Source organism: Hakea prostrata, chromosome 1 (genome assembly GCF_041222555.1).
Source record: "Hakea prostrata isolate BN-2017 chromosome 1, UWA_Hpros_2, whole genome shotgun sequence".
NCBI lineage: Eukaryota > Viridiplantae > Streptophyta > Magnoliopsida > Proteales > Proteaceae > Hakea > Hakea prostrata.
The window spans coordinates 26,040,930-26,060,755 of NC_142600.1; the positions used below are offsets into that span (position 1 = coordinate 26,040,930).

At 38.6% G+C, this 19,826-nt stretch overlaps 1 protein-coding gene across 1 annotated transcript in view; it reads right to left on the reverse strand.

Annotated features, from left to right (window-relative positions):
* The window catches only part of LOC149028486 (uncharacterized), a 68,076-nt gene extending 48,851 nt beyond the window's left edge, over window positions 1-19,225 (reverse strand). The window contains exons 1-6 of the mRNA XM_089137067.1: window positions 18,796-19,225; window positions 17,214-17,448; window positions 4,101-4,206; window positions 3,882-4,023; window positions 3,003-3,267; window positions 1,662-2,029 (exon numbers count right to left, since the gene is read on the reverse strand). Of these exons, the coding sequence (XP_088993193.1) occupies window positions 1,662-2,029; window positions 3,003-3,267; window positions 3,882-4,023; window positions 4,101-4,206; window positions 17,214-17,448; window positions 18,796-19,063 (1,384 nt within the window). The 5' untranslated portion in view covers window positions 19,064-19,225. The remainder of the gene's footprint in view (window positions 1-1,661; window positions 2,030-3,002; window positions 3,268-3,881; window positions 4,024-4,100; window positions 4,207-17,213; window positions 17,449-18,795) is intronic.
* Between the last annotated feature and the right edge of the window lie 601 nt (window positions 19,226-19,826).

Here is a 19,826-nt window from a genome sequence, read left to right on the forward strand (position 1 = left end):
AACAAGAAGCCTTGTCCCAACTAAACAGGATCAGCTATATGGATGCTTCCCTGCCAATCTGCTTTGTTTGAAGGTTTAAGATACAAGGCCTAAGCTATGCATATCCTTTCTCACCACTTTTCTTAAGGTTATCATAGGTCTGTCCCTAGTTCTTCTAATTCTTTAAATCTGAATAAAATCGCTTCTCGATACAGGGGCATTACAAGCCTCCAATTAGGAAACCTCAGTCTTACTCAAATTAGGAAACCTCCCGCTACAGGATATTTATAAACATCCAGACTTATGGACCATTTTAGAACATTATAACAAAGAATCACAAAAGAAATAAAAAGGACTTCAAGCTGCAAAACATAATCTTTTGCATCTTAATATCAATATAAGCATCTCCAGTGATGATCAAGTGAAGGTAGAGGGTGACACATCCTTGATTACCCCTATTTCTGTTGCTCCTCTCAGCGTCGTTGGTCTATTAGTACCTTGGCTACTCATGCTGTTTCCATGATATGACTTGGTCAGGGGGTGAAAGCCTCTGGTATGGAGAACCCTTTGGTGACTAAGAAGGCCTAAGGGGCATGGAAGATCAAGATCATAATGTGTGTGGAACATCAAGAAGAAGGTTCAATCCCAAACCCACCAAGTATTCTGTCACTCCACTAAACTACAAGTCTCCATAATTCATCAGCAGCATTACTGGTCGACTCCAATCCTGGACTTGCTGGGAAAGTGCATCTGTCAAGATTTGAGAAGGTTATTGCAGAAGTTCTTGCCACCAGCAAAAGTAGTAACCCCACAAAATGAAGTGTATTAGGCAAGAATTAAGGAGCTTGGAGGTCAGGTATCAATTTGGGCCCAGCAAAGGAGGACCAAAGAATCAGGACCAACATAGGAGGACCAAAGAATCAGGACCAAAAAGGCATTGAAGTTGTTGAAACGGCCAGAAACAAAGAAGAAGCCACTCTGGGAATTGATTTTGATGCTTTAGATGGCCACGCTTTTCCTTAACATTTCTTTCTCAGGGTAGTTGGCTAATTGCTTGCTAAGGGTTATTACAGGAGGGTTTTTGTGGCATTATGGGCTACAATTGTACCTCCTTCAGCACTTTCAAGTGTCAGGGGTCCTACCTCTCCTTCCAGGCTTTTAGTATACGTATGTTACAACCACACGACCGTTTTTTTTTTTTTTTTTTTTCTCTCTCCTTTGTTAAAAACAAATAAAAAAAATAAAATTGATGCAGACCCAAGATTATATATATGCTTGGACAGTTACTCGTGATACCAAAAGCAGCATGCAACCCACATCATAACTAAACCAGTAAATAAGAAGAAAACCACAATAGTAACAACTACAATAATTATAGATTTAGTTAACTAATTATCATGATAATATTATATAGTGCAAAGAGAACCAAGTCTTAGGAGTTAGGAGAAGTGATGAGAAAAGATATGCATAGCATAGGCCTTGATTCCAATATGGCCTCAAATATAGCTGAATGGAAAGTAAGGATCCATAGTTGGTAAAAGGCTTGTTGTTGCTGCATAGAATCATGCCTTGTTACAGCAAATCTATATATATTATAACCATAGCAAGCAAAACTATCTTAAGATGCAACTAAAATTGCTAATTAGGAAGCTGAATGAGAAAACCACAATAGGAAAAGTCACCTGGCTCTGAATTAACAAACTCTTGCAGTCCAAGAGCAGAGGAATCAATGCTTCGCTCCTCATCATATCTTTCCATTACCAGTTTTCCAGAAAAACCAGTTGGTCTCAATGGAACCACCACAGCAGCCAAGTTATCCATGCTTCCTTTCTCGAAAGCAATATTCACTATGCAATCAGCTAGCGAGTGCATGCATGAAGAAAAGGAATTTGATTTTTCATTGCCTTCTACATGCACATCCCATAACAGATCACAGATATCCTGTGTCGTCAACTTCTCAAATATGCCATCTGATGCAACCACCAGATAGCTATCATCAATAGTTAAAGGTTGCCAATCTGTCACCTCAGGTGCGGGTATTACACCATAACTGAAAAGAAGCAGAAGAAAAAGAATGACAAGAAAGTTCATTTCTAGTTTATAAGTTCCTACTTGCTACTATGAACACTGGTAGCAAAAGAAGTACACATGGAAGTACAAAACTGAAAGAGTCATGCAAAGGATATGTGTAAGGGGTGCAACTCAGGTGTGGCTAAACCAAATCCAATTTTTGGTTTCTCTAGGTCGGTCCAGCTTGTTAATCTGGATTAAGCTTGAAATAATCCAACCCACAGTTAGATTTGATGGGCATAGGATTGGCACCATGGTGGTCAAGCCATCACCTAGGTGTCAGGTCCCGGTCTGTGGGTCACATAGGGGCCATGTCGGTGTCCTCTTGCATCCAGGTGCCCTCCAATTCGTTAGTGATGCAGTGACAACAATAATTTGGCATGGTGCTCTAGTGTGCTCATGCCTATTCATCTTCACTTAGCTCATTCCTATTCGTCTTTCTTTTTATGGCTGTCACAAACTGTTTGTTCATTACATAACAAGTTTTCGTACATTTACCACATAAACACTTGAATTAATTAGGGAATCTGAAAAGTTATTTACATCAAGTGCTGGAAGGACAATATTGGAAAACAAGGGACCTTTCATACATTAACCACTATTTTCTTTGTAATGGTTTTTCTTCAAAGGGATAGTAATTGCAGGAGACAGGGACTCAGAGGGTATATTTTTCATTGAATAGAAAAAAAAGCATCTCAGAAGCTTCACTTTCTTTAATATACAGAAAACTTGCATTCAATTACCATGAACGACAGTCACGCACTATTTTACAAGCTAGGTAGATAGCCAACCAAAAGAATTTGATTATTTTGAGATGGACTGTCTGAACATGGCAGGTTAGAAATGGTTAGAATTTACTTCATCCCAGTAGAAATTGCACCATAAACAGCACTGAAATGCCTCGAGAGAAGAGAGAGACAAGCTAAACTGTATCTTTTAGTAGAATGCCCTACCTTTTAAAGGAAACATCACCAATGGCTCGAGACACTGCTAGCTCACCATTGACTCGATGAACACCTGCCCATTCAACAACATAACCACCAGCAGCTTCCACTCGGGATCTTTCATCTTCTCTATCAGGATGATGATCACTTGTCAGTTCCTTTACCAAAAGATGCGTCATTCTATCCGAGGTTGCCAACTTCAAGCTCCCAGCACCTTCTATAGGCGATGTGACGCCACTGCGCTTTCTCCGCTTATACATTTTTGATAAGCTTCCTACAGTATACAATTTTGATAAACTGCCTACATTTTACAAGTGCCAAATCCAACCAAACATTGCACCAAATGCAGGAAATAAAAAATCACTGGAGTTCATTACCTGCCTCACAAGTCATAACCACTAAATTATTAAAAATACAAAACTACTAAAAAAGTATGTCAAATGAGATGAACTCATAACCTATCTAGAAGGACCAAGACAACACTTATATTTGACAAAAGTTTCTAAGGAATCTCTCTAAACCTAAAAACAAAACCATTGTCTGATAGTCACATGGGCCTTTAATGGGTATCTCAATGTGTATCGGTTGGTATCGAATAGACACTCTCACAAAACCTTTCAATGTATGTATCATCAGTATCAGTACACAGTTGACTGTATCATATTGAATTGGTTGATAAATGCTAATCCAGACATGCTATTCCAATTGACAAGGATATGTATACAATGGACCCATACTTTAAGCTACTGATGTCCATACTTTAAGCTACGTAGACATCAGAACCACATTAAGTTATTTAAATTTTCTGTTAAGAATGTCAATCATACAAGTCTTTAGACATCTTGGATCAATGAAATTAACCACAGAATTTTTGCATAAAATTCAAACCTCTAGCTTCTTGAGGAGACTGATAATCTTTGGAGCATAGGAAAGCCTTTGAGTCTCCAACATTGGCAGCCAAAACTTGCCCATCCACTATAAGAACAATGGTGGCTGTAGATCCTGACTTAAGATTGCTTCTGAGAGCTTCCTACATGCATTTAGTGTAACAAAAATGAAGCTAATGAAATAACAATGGAGAATAAACCATAAGAAAATTATCCGTGCCTTGGAAAATGTTGAATCAATGTCATGAATAGCCCTCAACAATGACTCCTTCAAGATTTCCATGTGAAATGTTCCATCAAAAATCTCAGGCAGCACCCACTTAGACCTGTCAAAATACAGTGATCTACATTGCACAGATGTTTTTTTGGACAAATATATCAAATTTCAAGAACATTTGGCCCACAATAAATGGTGAAATCATGAATAGGCAATGGTCAACCTTGTCCAATCCAGGCATCAGCCAGATAGATCACAATTAGTTCAGGCCCAAATGGAATCACATTTGGGTCCAGTGATCAAAGCTCACCTAATTGACGTCAAAATTTTTGGCAGAAGCCAGTGGACCTGTATATCGTATTGCTGGTTTTTATTTTTACAATTTATCTTTTTAGAAGATGGCCTATGGAAGTAATTTAGGTTCCATACATTTCCTTAATATGTACCTGGTTTAAGCTTTTATTACTATATTGTTTCTTACATTGGAAACTAGTGTCTCATTGTTATTGTTCTTGGTTCACATTTGACTTTGTCATGCAAATTGAGTACAAGCACAGCCGGAATGTCCATGCTCCATTTATACATCAGACTTTGGATTTCCTTTGTCAAGTTTATTTCTGTTAAAGGGCATTTTGGGAAAGGAAATTAGGGCTCGAGATTTAACCAGATTTTGGGGAGATATTTGAGTCCATATCATAGTTGTCAAAGCATCTGCCTAGGTGGCAAGGCGGTTTTTTTTGAACCGCTTAATTGACGCCCAATCTCAGACTTTGGATTTCCTTTGTCAAGTTTATTTGCTTTTGGGAAAGGAAATTAGGGCTCGAGATTTAACCAGATTTTGGGGAGATATTTGAGTCCATATCATAGTTGTCAAAGCATCTGCCTAGGTGGCAAGGCGGTTTTTTTTGAACCGCTTAATTGACGCCCAATCTCAGACTTTGGATTTCCTTTGTCAAGTTTATTTCTGTTAAAGGGCATTTTGGGAAAGGAAATTAGGGCTCGAGATTTAGCCAAATTTTGGGGAGATATTTGAGTCCATATCATGGTTGTCAAAGCGTCCGCCTAGGTGGCAAGGCGGTTTTTCAACCGCCTTGTTTTGAACCACTTAATTGACGCCCAATCTGCAAAAGAACTCCAAGGCCCAAAGTGACATAGAACCCCCATGCCCGTCAGCAACAGAATGTGAATCATGAGTCATACTCAACATTAAGAATCAATGAATCAGTAAATGCCTAGGCGGACGGTTTGACAACCATGGTTTGATGAGATTAACTTATGTTTGTGTTCTTTTTTGAATAATTTTTATAATTATGATTTTTGAATGCTTGTTTTTTTGGGACGATGTGACTATTGAATATTTGTTTAGCTTATTATAGAAAGTAGTTGTATTGAAAAGTAATTTAAAAGTAGTTGCATTGAACATTTTTTATCCAATTGCTTTGGTCGCCTTATTGCCGCCTAAGCGCCGCTTTGTCACCTAATTGCCTAGTCAAATACTTGGAGATCCTCACAACAAGAGTGATGACTCCCACAAATTCTCGATCAATCTCACTTCTTCTCCTCTCTCTCTTGTGCTTTCCTCTTTCTCTCAAGCTCTTCTCTATCTTTCTTCTTCTACCTATTGTCATGGTATCAGAGCTAAAGGGATTATAAGCACCTGCAGTCCGATCAACATATGGACTGCAAACATGTTGTTAAGGCATCACCAAGGCGTCCGAGCGCCCTCGGAGGCCTTAAATCACATGTCGCCTTATTTATAGACCATAAGGCAGTCATCTTGGGGTTTGAGGCGCCTCAGATGCCTTGGACCCATAGGCGACCGACTTTTTGTTGTTTTTATGACCAAACATAAAAGATGCCAAATTGAAGGCAAAGAATTAATTGCTTATTAGATTCCAATTGGAAATCAACTATTGGTTGGAACTAATTGTTGAGAATGCACCAAAAATATAGGAGTAGAATGGATCAAGAGGAACGTTAGTAGAAGTTGTTATTAAAAGTATAATAGGTCAAGAGGAACGTTGGTAGAAGTTGTTACAACTTACAACTCCTAACTCCCGTTTCTTTAGCTGTTTTTTGAATTCAAAATAATGCTCAATATTTATCTTTATTGTTAAAGACATTGAGCACTAGAGTCCTGATTATTAGGAGTTAGTTTTTATATTTCAGTTGCATGAAGTTGTTAAATAGGCCTGCTGTATCCATTCATTTAAGGCAGCTACAGTTCCAGTTTTGATTTAATATATTCATTGCCATCATCGTTCCTGTTTTCTGCTATCTTTTTACTAACAGTGTGGTATCAGAGCTGTGTTCCATCTTAACTGGGCGTAAAGAGAGAAACACGAAGGATTGAGTGATTATGGCAGCAACAAATGGATCTTCATCATCGCAACTACCAATTCCCTTGTTCAACGGGGAAAAGTACCAGTTTTGGAGTGTGAAGATGCAAACCTTATTCAAGTCTCAAGACTTGTGGGAGTTAGTTGAGGAGGGCCTTGCCGAGACAAATGATGCTGCCAAGATGAAAGAAAACAAGAAGAGGGATGCAAAGGCTCTTTATTTATTGCAACAGGCAATCCATGATGATATTTTTCCAACCATCTTGAGTGCTTCTTCCTTTAGGGAAGCATGGTTGACAATGCAGCGAGAGTATCGAGGGGATAGCAAGGTCATCACCGTGAGACTACAGACTCTCAGGCGGGAGTTTGAAACATCAATGATGAAGAAGGATGAAACAATACAAGACTTTCTCTCTAGAGTTAAGTCAATTGTGAACCAGATGCAAAATTATGGTGAAAAATGCAATGATCACATCGTTGTCACTAAAGTTTTGAGAAGTTTAACTTCACGATTTGATCATGTTGTTGCAGCTATAGAAGAATCAAAGGATTTAACTCTACTGTCATTCGATGAGTTAATGGGATCCTTACAAGCACATGAAGCAAGGATCATTCGGCCAGAAGAAAAAATAGAAGAAAAGGCATTTCATGTTAAGGGGGAGTACGCTTCAGCAGCAGAAGATTTAAAGCGTGAAGACCTATGGTAGAGGTCGTGGACAGACATATGACAGAGGTCGTGGACAGACGTATGACAGAGGTCGTGGAAGAATTACTGGTCGAGGACAAGGAAGAGGAAGAGCTCAAGGAGTTCAATGCCATTATTGCAAAAGGTATGGACATGTTCAAGCAAATTGCTGGAAAAAACAAACTCAAGCTAATTATGCTAAAGAAGGAGAACCTGGTGAAGAAGAAGATGATTGCAGATTGTTCATGGCACTGGTGGAACAAGAACCTCACCCTCAACAAGTTTGGATCTTGGACAGCGGGTGTTCAAATCACATGACAGGGACAAAAATCATGTTCAAGGAGTTGGATGAAAGCTACAAGATGAATGTCACACTTGGTGACAACAAACGACTTCAAGTTGAAGGGAAAGGTACGGTTGCAGTTGGAAAAGTAAATGGTAAGACTAGTTACCTTACCAATGTATTTTTTGTTCCATGCTTATCTCAAAATTTGTAAAGTGTGGGGCAATTAATATTAGATGGGTACTATTTGGTATTTGATAATTCTTCTTGCTTGATCAAAACCAAGGAAGCTAACCAAGTTATAGCTGAAATTAATATGACAAAAAACAAGTTATTTCTAGTTAATTTTTCAAGTTTAGAGAATTATCTCATGGCTGCCAAAGGAGAAATAGAAACAACACTTTGGCACAAGAGGTATGGCCATCTCAATTTGAACAGCATGAAGCTACTACAGCAATCAGAGATGGTGCTAGGGATGCCCAAGATTGATGCTTTAGGAGTATGTGAAGCCTGCATTTTTGGGAAACAAAGCAAAAGACCTTTTCCTATTGGAAAGGCATGGAGAGCACCACACAATCTCAACCTAATCCATGCAGATTTGTGTGGACCCATGAAGACAGAGACATTTGGAGGAAGTAAATATCTCTTACTTTTAACTAATGATCATAGTCGAATGAGTTGGGTGTATTTTTTGCAGAACAAAAAATGAAGCTTTTGATGCTTTCAAAAAATTCAAGGCTTTGGTTAAAGCACTGAGAACATATCGAGGGGGAGAATTCACTTCACAAACTTTCAACTCCTTCTGTGAAGAGCATGGCATTCATAGGGAGCTTAATGCTCCATACACTCCGGAGCAAAATGGAGTAGCTGAGCGCAAAAACCGAACAGTGGTAGAGATGGCACAAAGCTTGCTCCAAGAAAAAGGACTACCCACTCAGTTTTGGGGAGAAGCAGTTGCTACAGCAGTATATCTCTTAAATATCTCACCAACAAGAAGTGTTCCAAATCAAACTCCTTATGAAGTATGGACAGGTAGAAGACCAGGGGTAAGCCACTTACAGATTTTTGGAAGTGTTGCTTATACTTTAATCAACTCTCAAATTTGTAGCAAACTTGATGACAAAGCCATAAAGTGTGTATTTGTTGGTTATAGTATCAATTCAAAAGCATACAGACTATTCAATCCTGAGAGTGGGAAGATCATCATCAGTAGAAATGTAATATTTAATGAAGAAGGTCATTGGACGTGGCATGAAGACACTGAAGGAATGATTCGCCTTCAAGAAATAGCCATGTGGAACAAGACAACACAGTAGATGAGGAGCAAGACCAAGTTGATAGTCAACCACAACCTCCGTCACTTGGTAGTTTTGAATGTCTCAACACCACCCACTACGCCTTCAACAAGCAAATCACCTTCAAAGTCATCAAGCTCAACTGATGAAGAAGGACCACGAGGCTACAGATCCTTGCAGGACATCTATGCATCTACACAAGCGTTGTATGTAGCAGAACCGAATTCCTTTGAAGAAGCAATCAGAAAAGCAAAATGGAAGCAAGCTATGGAGGAAGAATTAAATGCAATTAAAAAGAATGACACATGGGAGCTAGTTGAATTGCCTAAAAATAAGAAAGCAATTGACTTGAAGTGGGTGTTCAGAACCAAGTACAATGCAAATGGAAGCATTCAAAAGCACAAAGCTCGACTAGTGGCGAAGGGGTATTCTCAATAGCAAGGCATAGATTACGAAGATACATTCTCACCGGTTGCTCACTTTGAAACTGTAAGAACTCTCTTAGCCCTTTTTGCACAATTGGGTTGGTTAGTTTATCAATTTGATGTTAAATCAGCCTTTCTTAATGGTGAGTTAGAGGAGGAGGTCTATGTAACACAACCTACAGATTTGAAATTCAAAATGAAGAAATGAAGGTATACAAGTTAAAGAAGGCACTTTATGGATTAAAACAAGCCCCAAGAGCTTGGTATGGAAAGATAAGACTCCTACTTCATCAAGAATGGTTTTGAAAGGAGCAAAAGCGAACCCACATTGTACATCAAAAGGGAAGGTAATGATGCTCTATTTGTTAGCCTCTATGTAGATAATATGATATATATGAACTCATTATCAATTTTGGTTGGTAAGTTTAAAGCAAGTATGAAGAATGAGTTTGAAATGTCCGATTTAGGATCGTTGCATTATTTTCTTGGAATAGAAATGAAGCAAGTGAAAGGGGCATCTTCATCTCACAAAAGAAGTATGCTACGGATTTGTTGAAGGGTTCCATATGTTGGGATGTAAGGAAGCATACACGCCAATGAATATGAATGAGAAATTGCAACTAGAAGATGGCACAGGACCAGCAAATGAACATCACTTCAAGAGTCTAGTAGGTGGATTAATTTATTTAACTCACACTAGACCTGATATTTCCTATTCAGTGAGTTTAATTTTCAGGTTCATGCATTCTCCTTCAAAGCATCATTTTGGAGCTGCAAAACGTATTCTACGTTATGTGGCAGGAACACTTGAATTTGGACTTTGGTATGAACACTTGAAGCAATGTGAGCTGGTTGGATATACAGATAGTGACTGGGCTGGTTGCTTAGAGGATAGAAGAAGCACCTCAGGTCACGTTTTCAGCCTTGGTTCAGGAGTAGTCTCATGGAGCTCAAAGAAACAAGCAACTGTTGCATTATCCTCATTAGAGGCAAAATATATGGCAGCAACTACAGCAGCGTGTCAAGGTGTTAGGTTGAGAAGAGTGCTAGAAGAGCTTGGTTAGAAGCAAAACGAGCAACAAAAATCTATTGCGACAATCAATCAGCAATAGCCATGTCAAAAAATCATGTGTATCATGGTAGATTAAGCATGTGGATATAAGGGTGCATTTTATTAGAGAACTTGTTGCTGAAGGAAAGATAGTTCTTAAGTACTGCAACACTGAAGAACAAGCAGCTGATATTTTGACAAAACCTTTGCCAAGAAATAAACACAAATATCTAAGGTCTTTGTTGGGTGTGTGTGATTTTGGAGCAAGGGGGAGTGTTGAGAATGCACCAAAAATATAGGAGTAGAATGGATCAAGAGGAACGTTAGTAGAAGTTGTTATTAAGAGTAGAATAGGTCAAGAGGAACGTTGGTAGAAGTTGTTACAACTTACAACTCCTAACTCCCGTTTCTTTAGCTGTTTTTTGAATTCAAAATAATGCTCAATATTTATCTTTATTGTTGAAGACGTTGAGCACTAGAGTCCTGGTTATTAGGAGTTAGTTTTTATATTTCAGTTGTATGAAGTTGTTAAATAGGCCTGCTGTATTCGTTCATTTAAGGCAGCTACGGTTCCAGTTTTGATTTAATATATTCATTGCCTTCATCGTTCCTATTTTCTGCTATCTTTTTACTAACACCAATATGCATATTTATAGTGATGCTACATGGGATCAAATTGTTAAATTTAAAAAATAAAAATAAAATAAAAAGGAAAGAACAATCGAATGACTCAAGTCTAAAGCCCTAAAGCAATATCATTGTTCTCTTTCTATGTTCCTCTCTTCCCATTGACGACTGAGAGTCCGCACTTTTAGCGATAACTCAGAGGCTTGCGGCGACCAACCGGTAAGTGCTTCTACTCCCTCCGGCTTCTTTCTTCTTTTTCCTTTTTTTTCCTTCTAAAAAATCATGTACAAACCAGTTGCAGCACTGATAGTCTCAAGTTGTAGAGGCACTCAAGGGAAGAGAATAACATCATTGGAATGATCTCAAATTGCAGCGGCACTTCAGTAGGTGCTTCTACTCTCTCCGGCAACTTCTTTCTTCTTCTTTATCCTTTTTGTTCCCCTAAAAAAATCTGGTACAAACTAGTTGCAAGATTGCAGCACCAATAGTCTGAAGTTGCAGGGGCACTCCGGCGAAGGACAAAGGTTGGAGTCGCCATTTTCTTCTGCTTCCCCTTTTTTTCTTTTTTTTTTCTTTCGTTAATCCATGATTTTGTTAAGCCTAATAATCTTAACAAAATCAATGATCAATTTGCAGTAAACTCCAGCGATATTTTACATGCTTGTTCACCATCTTCTCAGGCAATGGTATGTCTTCAACATTTTTTTTTTTTTAACTCACAATCTTTTTCCAGAAATAAACAATGCTTAATTAAGGACTTTGTATGACTCTTATTAAATACCCTCATGCTCTAAGCCTCTGATTGTTGCTTATGAGATTCTCAACCTTTTTTCTTTTTTTTCTCTGTATTCATAAATGCTTAATCAATATGATCTGCCATTGGGGACTTTGTATGACCTGTTATTGAATGCCCACATGCTCTAATAGTTGCTTTTGAGATTCTCTTACTTTCCTCATTTTGAAAAAGAATTAGAAGACACACTCATGTGTGAATCATCAAGCTTTGTGACTCTAGAAAATTTTGTAATAAATGACATGACATTTGAGTAGTTCAACGTCGAAGCTTCATAGATGTTTAATTGGCTTTGTGGTATCATCATTATTATTATTGTTTTTTATTTTGGCTGATTACATGTATATGTTAATGTTTTTATTTGTAGATATTTCCTAGTTATTTATAATGGCCTCGAGTGATAATCCGATGCCTATTGCTAGTGGGGGTGACGCAAGTTATGATCCCTCCAAAGACTTAAAGAGAAAGGCCAAGTCAAATGACCCAAGGTAGTATGGGTATTGGCCAAATGTGGCTTATAGGAATATAGTTAGATGCACTTTGAGCAACAGAGACCTTAAAGGAGGAATTAGAAGATTAAACCAACATCTAGTGGGTGGATATTGGGATGTTGCAAAGTGCACCAAGACCACTGTAGCAATTGCTCAAGAGCTAAATGCAATGTTGTTGAGAAATTAGAAGAGGGCAGTTGTTACTGATTTAGATGATGTTCAACAAGTAACTAGAGAAGCACATTCTATTCCTGACTCTCTTGAAGGAGGGACGTGTCCTAGTGTTGGGTTTGAGGTGTCCTCCAAGAAACCAAGCTCTGGGACTGCATCAAAGAGATTGAAAAGTGCCTTCATTAAGGCACTAGTAAGGGGTCCTATGGATATGCACGTTAGACGCACCCCTGAAGAAGTTGTTGATGATAGGGGGGCAAAAGGTATTACTCAAACAACAATCTTGAATAGAATGAGATCCTCGGAAGAAAAGAAGAGAGTGGATAATCATATCGCTGATTGGGTGTATCAGTGTAGCATTCCATTCAATGCAATTAAAGCTAAAAGCTTTGAGGTGATGGTGGAGTCTATTGCACAATATAGTTCTAAGTATAAGCCCCCAACCTACCATGAAGTCAGGGTGCCTTTATTGAAGAATGCAAAAGAAAGAACGATGGAGATGAGGAAAAGTTATGAAAGGTATTGGAAGATGTATGGACGCATACTCATGTCTAATGGGTGGACTAATAAAAAGGGTAGGCATCTCATCAATTTTCTTGTGAATTGTCCAGAGGGAACATTCTTCCTTAGTTCTATGGATGCATTTAGCCATGTGCAAGATGTAAAAATGCTCTTTCAGTTATTGGATAGAAAAGTTGAAGAAATTAGGGAAGAGCATATAGTTCAAGTGGTGATTGATAATGCCTTAGATTACGAAGCAGCAGAGGCATTATTAATAAAGAAGAGGACTACATTATATTGGACTCCCTATGCAGCCCATTGTCTTGATTTGATGCTAGAAGACATTAGAAATTTGAAGCAACATAACAGGGTGATAATTCAAACGAAAAGAATAACCACTTTCATTTATAGGCACAAAAGATTGCTAGAGGCCTTGAGACAAAAGACAAATGACAGGGATCTTGTGAGGGTTGTAGTGACTAGATTTACCACTTCATTCTTGACACTCCAAAGCTTATTGAAACACAAGGATGATTTAAGGCACTTATTCATTTTTGAGGAGTGGACAAAATCCAATTTGTCTAAGACAGAAGCAGGGAAGAAAGTAGTTGAAACAACATTTGCTATAGCATTTTGGCATGGTGTGGAGGATTGCATTAGAGCATCACAACCTCTTACGATTGTATTGAAGATTGTAAATGCTAGTGAAAGACCCACATTGCCTGAAGTGTTTGTAGCCAAACAAAAAGCTAAGAGAAGAATAAAGGACAAATTTGGAGGCAAATAACGACTCTAAAAAAAATCATACAAATAATTGATAGGCGATGGGAGTGTCAGATGGAGAGACCTCCATATGGTGCAGCCTTATTTTTGAATCCTGGGAAGTTCTACAATTTAAATGTTGTGGATGATTGTGAGTTGATTAGTTCTCTCCAAACTTCTTTCAATGAAGTTGTTGCAAGACTAGTGTCTAATGTAAATCTACATGATAAGGTATTGCACCAAGCAAGTGAATACAAGAAAGTTAGAGGTCTTTTCTTCAAAAGTACGAATATCAAACAACATACAACTAAGAATATCAAACAACATACAACTATGAGCCCATATAAGTTTTTACTTGTATGCTTTTTGTTTTTAGTTATACTTATTTTGTTTGTAACTCTAGTTTTTATGTTAATGTATTTTTTCTATTATTATATAGGTACTTGGTGGGATACACATGGAGGAAATGTTTTTGAGCCTACAAGGATTGCATGGAGGATATTAGGCCTTTGTTGTGCCTCCTCTGGTTGTGAACGGAATTGGTGCACATTTGAGTTTGTAAGTATCAAGTGATTTAATTATTTAAATACTTTTAAGTTTAAATTTTGGAAGAATAACTTAGGATTCTCTTCAATTGCTTATGAATTCAAATTCACACCAAGAAGAGGAATAGACTAGAACATGAGCGGTTAAATGATCTAATTTTTATTTAGTACAATTGTCGTTTTCAAGAAAGGTTCAATGAAAGGCGATTACATTATAGAAATTATGAACCCTTACTCCTTGATGAGCTTGACTGAAGTAGTGAGTGGATGTTTAGTCAGCCTGATGATTTTGTCCATCCTGAGGGTGATCTTACTTAGAGCACTATTAATATAGCTATGGGGGCATCTACATCACTTGAGGGCCAGAAAAGACTGAGGAGAGGTCAACCAAGTGAATCAACACCCACTGAAGTTAATTTATGCTACTCACCTCGCAAGTCTTTGGAGAGGATGGTTGAGGAACATAAATCTGAGTTTGATGGAGACATGGAACGAGTGGAAGATTTGAATGATGATGAAAATATTGTAGATGATTATGGTTTGAGGTCTGGTCTACAACAAGTACCTCTTCGGAGCAACAACAACTTCGAGAAGATCTCCCACTTGCTACCAATTTGCTTGATGATGATTATAGCTAGTTGATTTATACTTTTCTATTGGGAATTTTGGATATGGATTATGGATTTTTATTGGGAATTTGGGATATGGATTTCTTGTTATATTTGGGATTTGGACTTCAAATTTCAGATATAAACGGGATTGTTTGTTTAAATATTTAAAACTTTATATTTGGATATTTGGCTATATGTTTTGTTTCAATTTCTCCTTCTACTTATGAGAATAGTTAGTTATATGTTTTGTATCATTTTCTTCTCCTATTTCCTAATACTAGACAATGCAAATGAGGATATTGCTTGGCAACATGGAGTCCCTATGGGCAAAAGATGACAAAGTACAATGTGTAACTACTGTGATAGAGTCATCCATGGAGGTAATAGAAGGTTCAAGCAACACTGCGTTGGAGGTTATGTAGATACACCCAAGCGCCACCAAGTCCCTTCAGAGGTGCAGGAAGCGATTGCTGAAAACTTATATCATGTGGAATTGGCTAGAGCTCAACAACATAGAGGAGCTGGTGGAGGATGTGGAGCTGCAGGTGCTGGTGGAGGTGGAGTTGCAGGTGGTGCTAGTGCTGGAGCTGGTGATGTTTAATGAAGGTATTTTGTATGTATACTTGTTTTGCTTATGCATCTATATATTTACAACATTTGAATCTTGATTTGCTGCACAACAGCATCATTTGGAGCATAGTTCAAAACCTTGTCAAGACTCAAGATCACAAAAATCTCAAAAATCTCAATCTGGTTGAAGATAGCATACAAGATATGAAACTATCATATCTCAATTGAGATGTAGTCAAGGTATCAAGGTCTCAATATTTTGGGTCACATGCCTTTTATGAAGAAGCTACAACTTGAACAATGTTGTTTAGTATTGGGAGAAAGGGCTCCAAATTTGGTTTAGAGAGGGGGAAACCCTTTTTTCATCTCCTTTTGGCCCTATTTTCACTCATTGTTAAAAGATTACACAACAAAAGTTTTTGTTTGGAAAGTTGACTCCAAACATGATTCCACCCAGGTCAATTGCATGTACTCCTACCTCCTCAAAGATAACTCCATCTAGATTGCTCCCCTAACTTCCAAATTCCAATCCCTCTTGATTCTGGCAAAATTTTCTGCAACTATGCCCCTTGGCCCTCCATTCTATCTCATTCATATCTTGAATGGTGAGAACATCTCCTTCTAGCTAGAACCCTGGCACCCTCTATCATCTACCACCTTGTGGGTCCTAGATCCGTCTTCTCCTTTGCCATTGCCAAATATACACCCCTTTCCACCTTCCTTACCTCAGGCTTTGGTATCCTCCCCCGTCCCAACCCTCCATCTATAGATGCCATTTGGTCTACCCTATCCCCCAAACTACCCCTCCCCCTCAAACACAATCTTGTGGCTCCTTTCCAAAAATGGCCTATTCTCTCTACCTGGAACCTTCTTTGCTCCCCTACCCCAAAGATCCCCTAGTCCAAACTTATATGGTGAAAAGGCGCATTCTAGACACTCGTTTGCCTCCTGAAGAGCCCCATCTCATTGTCTCCCTATCCAATCCTTTCTCTCCCACCGCCTTAGCCACCAACCCCTCCGCTACACTATTTGTACCTCTAGCCTTGAAGGTATCCCTCGCCTCTTCTTCTCTTGCCCCAAATCCTTGACTATTTGGAACCTTGACCTCTCCTCTATTTGGTTTCAAAATAGATGGCCGCTAATCTTTAATCGTGAGTGCCAATGGTTAACACCTTTAAGGGTACAACTGTTGCTAACACTTTTTTTTTTTTTTTTTTTTGGGGGGGGGGGGGGGGTAAGAATGTTGCTCACACTATATATTCTTTTTTTGGTTAGTATGTTGTTGATACTATTAGGATGCTAGTTTCAGGGCCACTATATCTCACATCTGGTGGAACAAAACCTTCATCGATGGACCTCCAAATCTCATTCCATAGGCTTCATTTGGATGGCCATCCAAAGGAATGTCAGTTCCAAGATACCCCTTCTAGCCCTTAGATTAGTAATAAGTTCCCCAAGGAACAGGCACATTGCGGTTACCAAGGACCAAAATCCTTCTATTTTGCAAAGCTCTTCCCCCTCCTAACATAGCTCCATCCCCCTCCCTACTCAATCCTTTTGTATTTCCTTTCAAGGCTGTTGTTGTTTGTAATATAATTCTTTTATTCATCTGGGAAAAAAAACGTTGATCTGACTATTCCCCAAGATTTACGTGCATTCAACAATTTTGGTTTATAACTTTTTATGAATTATGTGATGTAATTGTTCACTTTACTTGGCAGTTGGTAGTCAATACTTAGTAGTTAGTAGGTGCTTGGTACTTGAAAGTTGGAAACATGCAATATTGACTTATAATTGTTCGACGTGAGTTTGGACCTTAAGGTAGAAACTTTGAAGTGTATGATTTATGTTTCATCTGTCAAGTACTGCTTTCTGGGTGCTAGGCATCAAGCCCAAGAGCAATGAGTTGTTGCTGGACCTGCATTGCACCTACTGATAGACATAAAGAGAATAAAACAAGACCATACCTTCCAGGATCCAGATCCCAGTTAAGTACATGAAAATCACTCAGCTCCCCCTCATGCAGCAATCTTCCCATGGACTTCTTCAATACAGCAGAATATAGGCCATCAAGAAGAAAATAAATGTGCAAGGTAAAATACTCAAGCAGAAGTTTCGAAGCCATCTCACTCGCTTCATAACCATTATGACCATCAAAAACTGCCACGATTCCAACTTGTACATCCTTAAGACCTTTTGTACCTGCTCCGTGTCAAACTTAAAAAGTTACAGTAATCCTTGTTGTAAAATTTAGAAAAATAAATCTAGTGAACTCCACCATTCATCACAAGGAAGCAAAAGAAGTCTCAAGGGAAGCCTGTATGTCAACAGCAACGAATTGGAGCTTTTTTTCTGCATTCTCTTATGATTTTAGCACTTTTTAAGGTAAAATTAAATTTTCCCTTTGGAATGGTGTGGCATTAGAAAAGAAAAGTTAACATACTTATGTCTTCTATGTCCAACAGAATTCTATGTACATTGACAGCTTGTGGCTGTTTACATGGTGGCAGGACACCCAGTCACTTTTTTGTCTCATTAAAAAAATCTCTTACACTATGAATTCTAAAAGATCCAACTATACTACTGTTTTCTTCAGCAGGCATAACCAACACATTTTTTGAGGCAACATCCTTCATCTTCTACTAGCAAAAATGAAGATGGACACGAATGAGTGGGGTTTATCGCAGGAATCAGCATGTAAAAACCCAAGTTGTCAAGGCATCACCTCAGCATTCTGGGCCTTCCTTGGGTCAGGGGTCCTGGTGTTGCCATGTTGCCTTGCTTGATGTCACCTTTGCCCCTCTATCGCCCTGGCTTGTCACCATGACAACTATGGACTAAACATTTTAACTTACTTGATCAACTCCCTTTGCAATCAGCAACCAAAAGATAAAATAGTCATTCATTTTATTAAAAACACAATTGCAATTGACATGCCATATTGACATCCAAAAAAAGTAGTCAGACGCAGAGCAATAGGCTCCGCCATTGTGGGGTCTGATTTCTGAGAGAGGATCAATATGTAAAAGTCTTAGTTTTGCTTCACAAAGAGGTCATCTCCAAACTCAAACCTTTGACCACTTGGTCATAACGATGCGACCTCCATTATTGCACCAAGGCCTGCCGTCAATTGTAATCCACAACCATCAAAAAAGTAAAACAGGAATGCTAGAAATATGCATTAAACGAGACAGGATGGTGAAGAATACATCAATCTAAAGAGCAGCAGCTAGAAGAAAAACTATCTTCCTATTCACCACCCCTAAATACTTAGAGTAGTCAAGGTTTCAATATAAGCATTTAAGCAATGGGTATTGGGAGGTAAACATTTTGAACGGCCTGAAGAAACAATTTCTCAACTGGACTCGCTAAAGACAGACTAAAACTACCCCAGAAACACTACAAAATCGTTCCTTCTTTTATTTTTCCTGCAAATTCCTTTAGTATTTGAATCTCAAGTGAACGCCTTAAACCCCTATTACCTTGAATAAGGAAGGAGAAAAAGAAACCTATCTATCCTCAGTCAATTGTACAGGGCTAGGGACTTGCCGGGAAATGGGATCAGCAGGTCGAGAGAGCATAAAGTGCGATCCTCCTGACTCCTCCTCCTTCCCTGAAGCAAGGCAACCTCACAATTCACCGTCCGTCTATGGAAAGCGTCAGCTGATAGAGTCCAACGAGGGCATTTTGGAGACTGGAAAACCGCCGGAGCACCACCTTCTTTGTAAACGATAAGACATTTGGACGACTCTCCACAGAAACATCGAATCAAAGAAAGGAACGACAGTAGTACAAGAGGCACACGTCTATGGATCATCGTTTGATACTTTAGAGCATCATTTTCTCCGCAAAATCAAAGGGGAAGAAGGAATTCGCGGGTTCTATTGGGACTGAGGAATTTGATTTTTTTTTTTTTTTTTTTTTTTTTCGCCCAAGAATTTGATTGATGAATGCCGGAGGAAAGGAATTTTAAAGGAACGCACATGCAGAACGGACAAGCTGTTTGAATGATACATTTTCTTGTTGATCTATAATAAGTGTTCCAACATTACATCAAGGGGTAAAAATCTATTTACAGGTCACATCAATCAATTGAATGATGTGACTTATAAATGAATTTCTATCATTTGATGTGATGTTGGGACATTTGTCACACATTTGCAACGAAATGAATGATCTATTTTTTACAAGAAAATGGACCTAATAAATTTCTCATGCATAACAGTTCGCTCATTCGCCCAGGCCTGCCATTGAATAACATGAGCCCGTGTTCTGATGTTTCAAGACTGTTGGGCTCTTTCTCTCCGTTCTAGGAAGATTGTTAGCCCTCCTAGACCTCTAGGACCATCCGAAGTGGGAGAACTAAATTCAAAAGCTATTAGATATTTAGATCCCTCTCTTCCACTCAAGAAACTGAAACAATTCTTGAGATTTCTCCTTTTCCCTCTCCTCTGACCTTGGTTGTGGTAACATGATAAAAGAGGAAAAATCTACTTACCGGCTAATGCATAGAGCTAACTGATTCAGTTAATCAAGGCTATGCATCAACAAACCAAAAAGTTTGGCACCAAGTTTGGAGG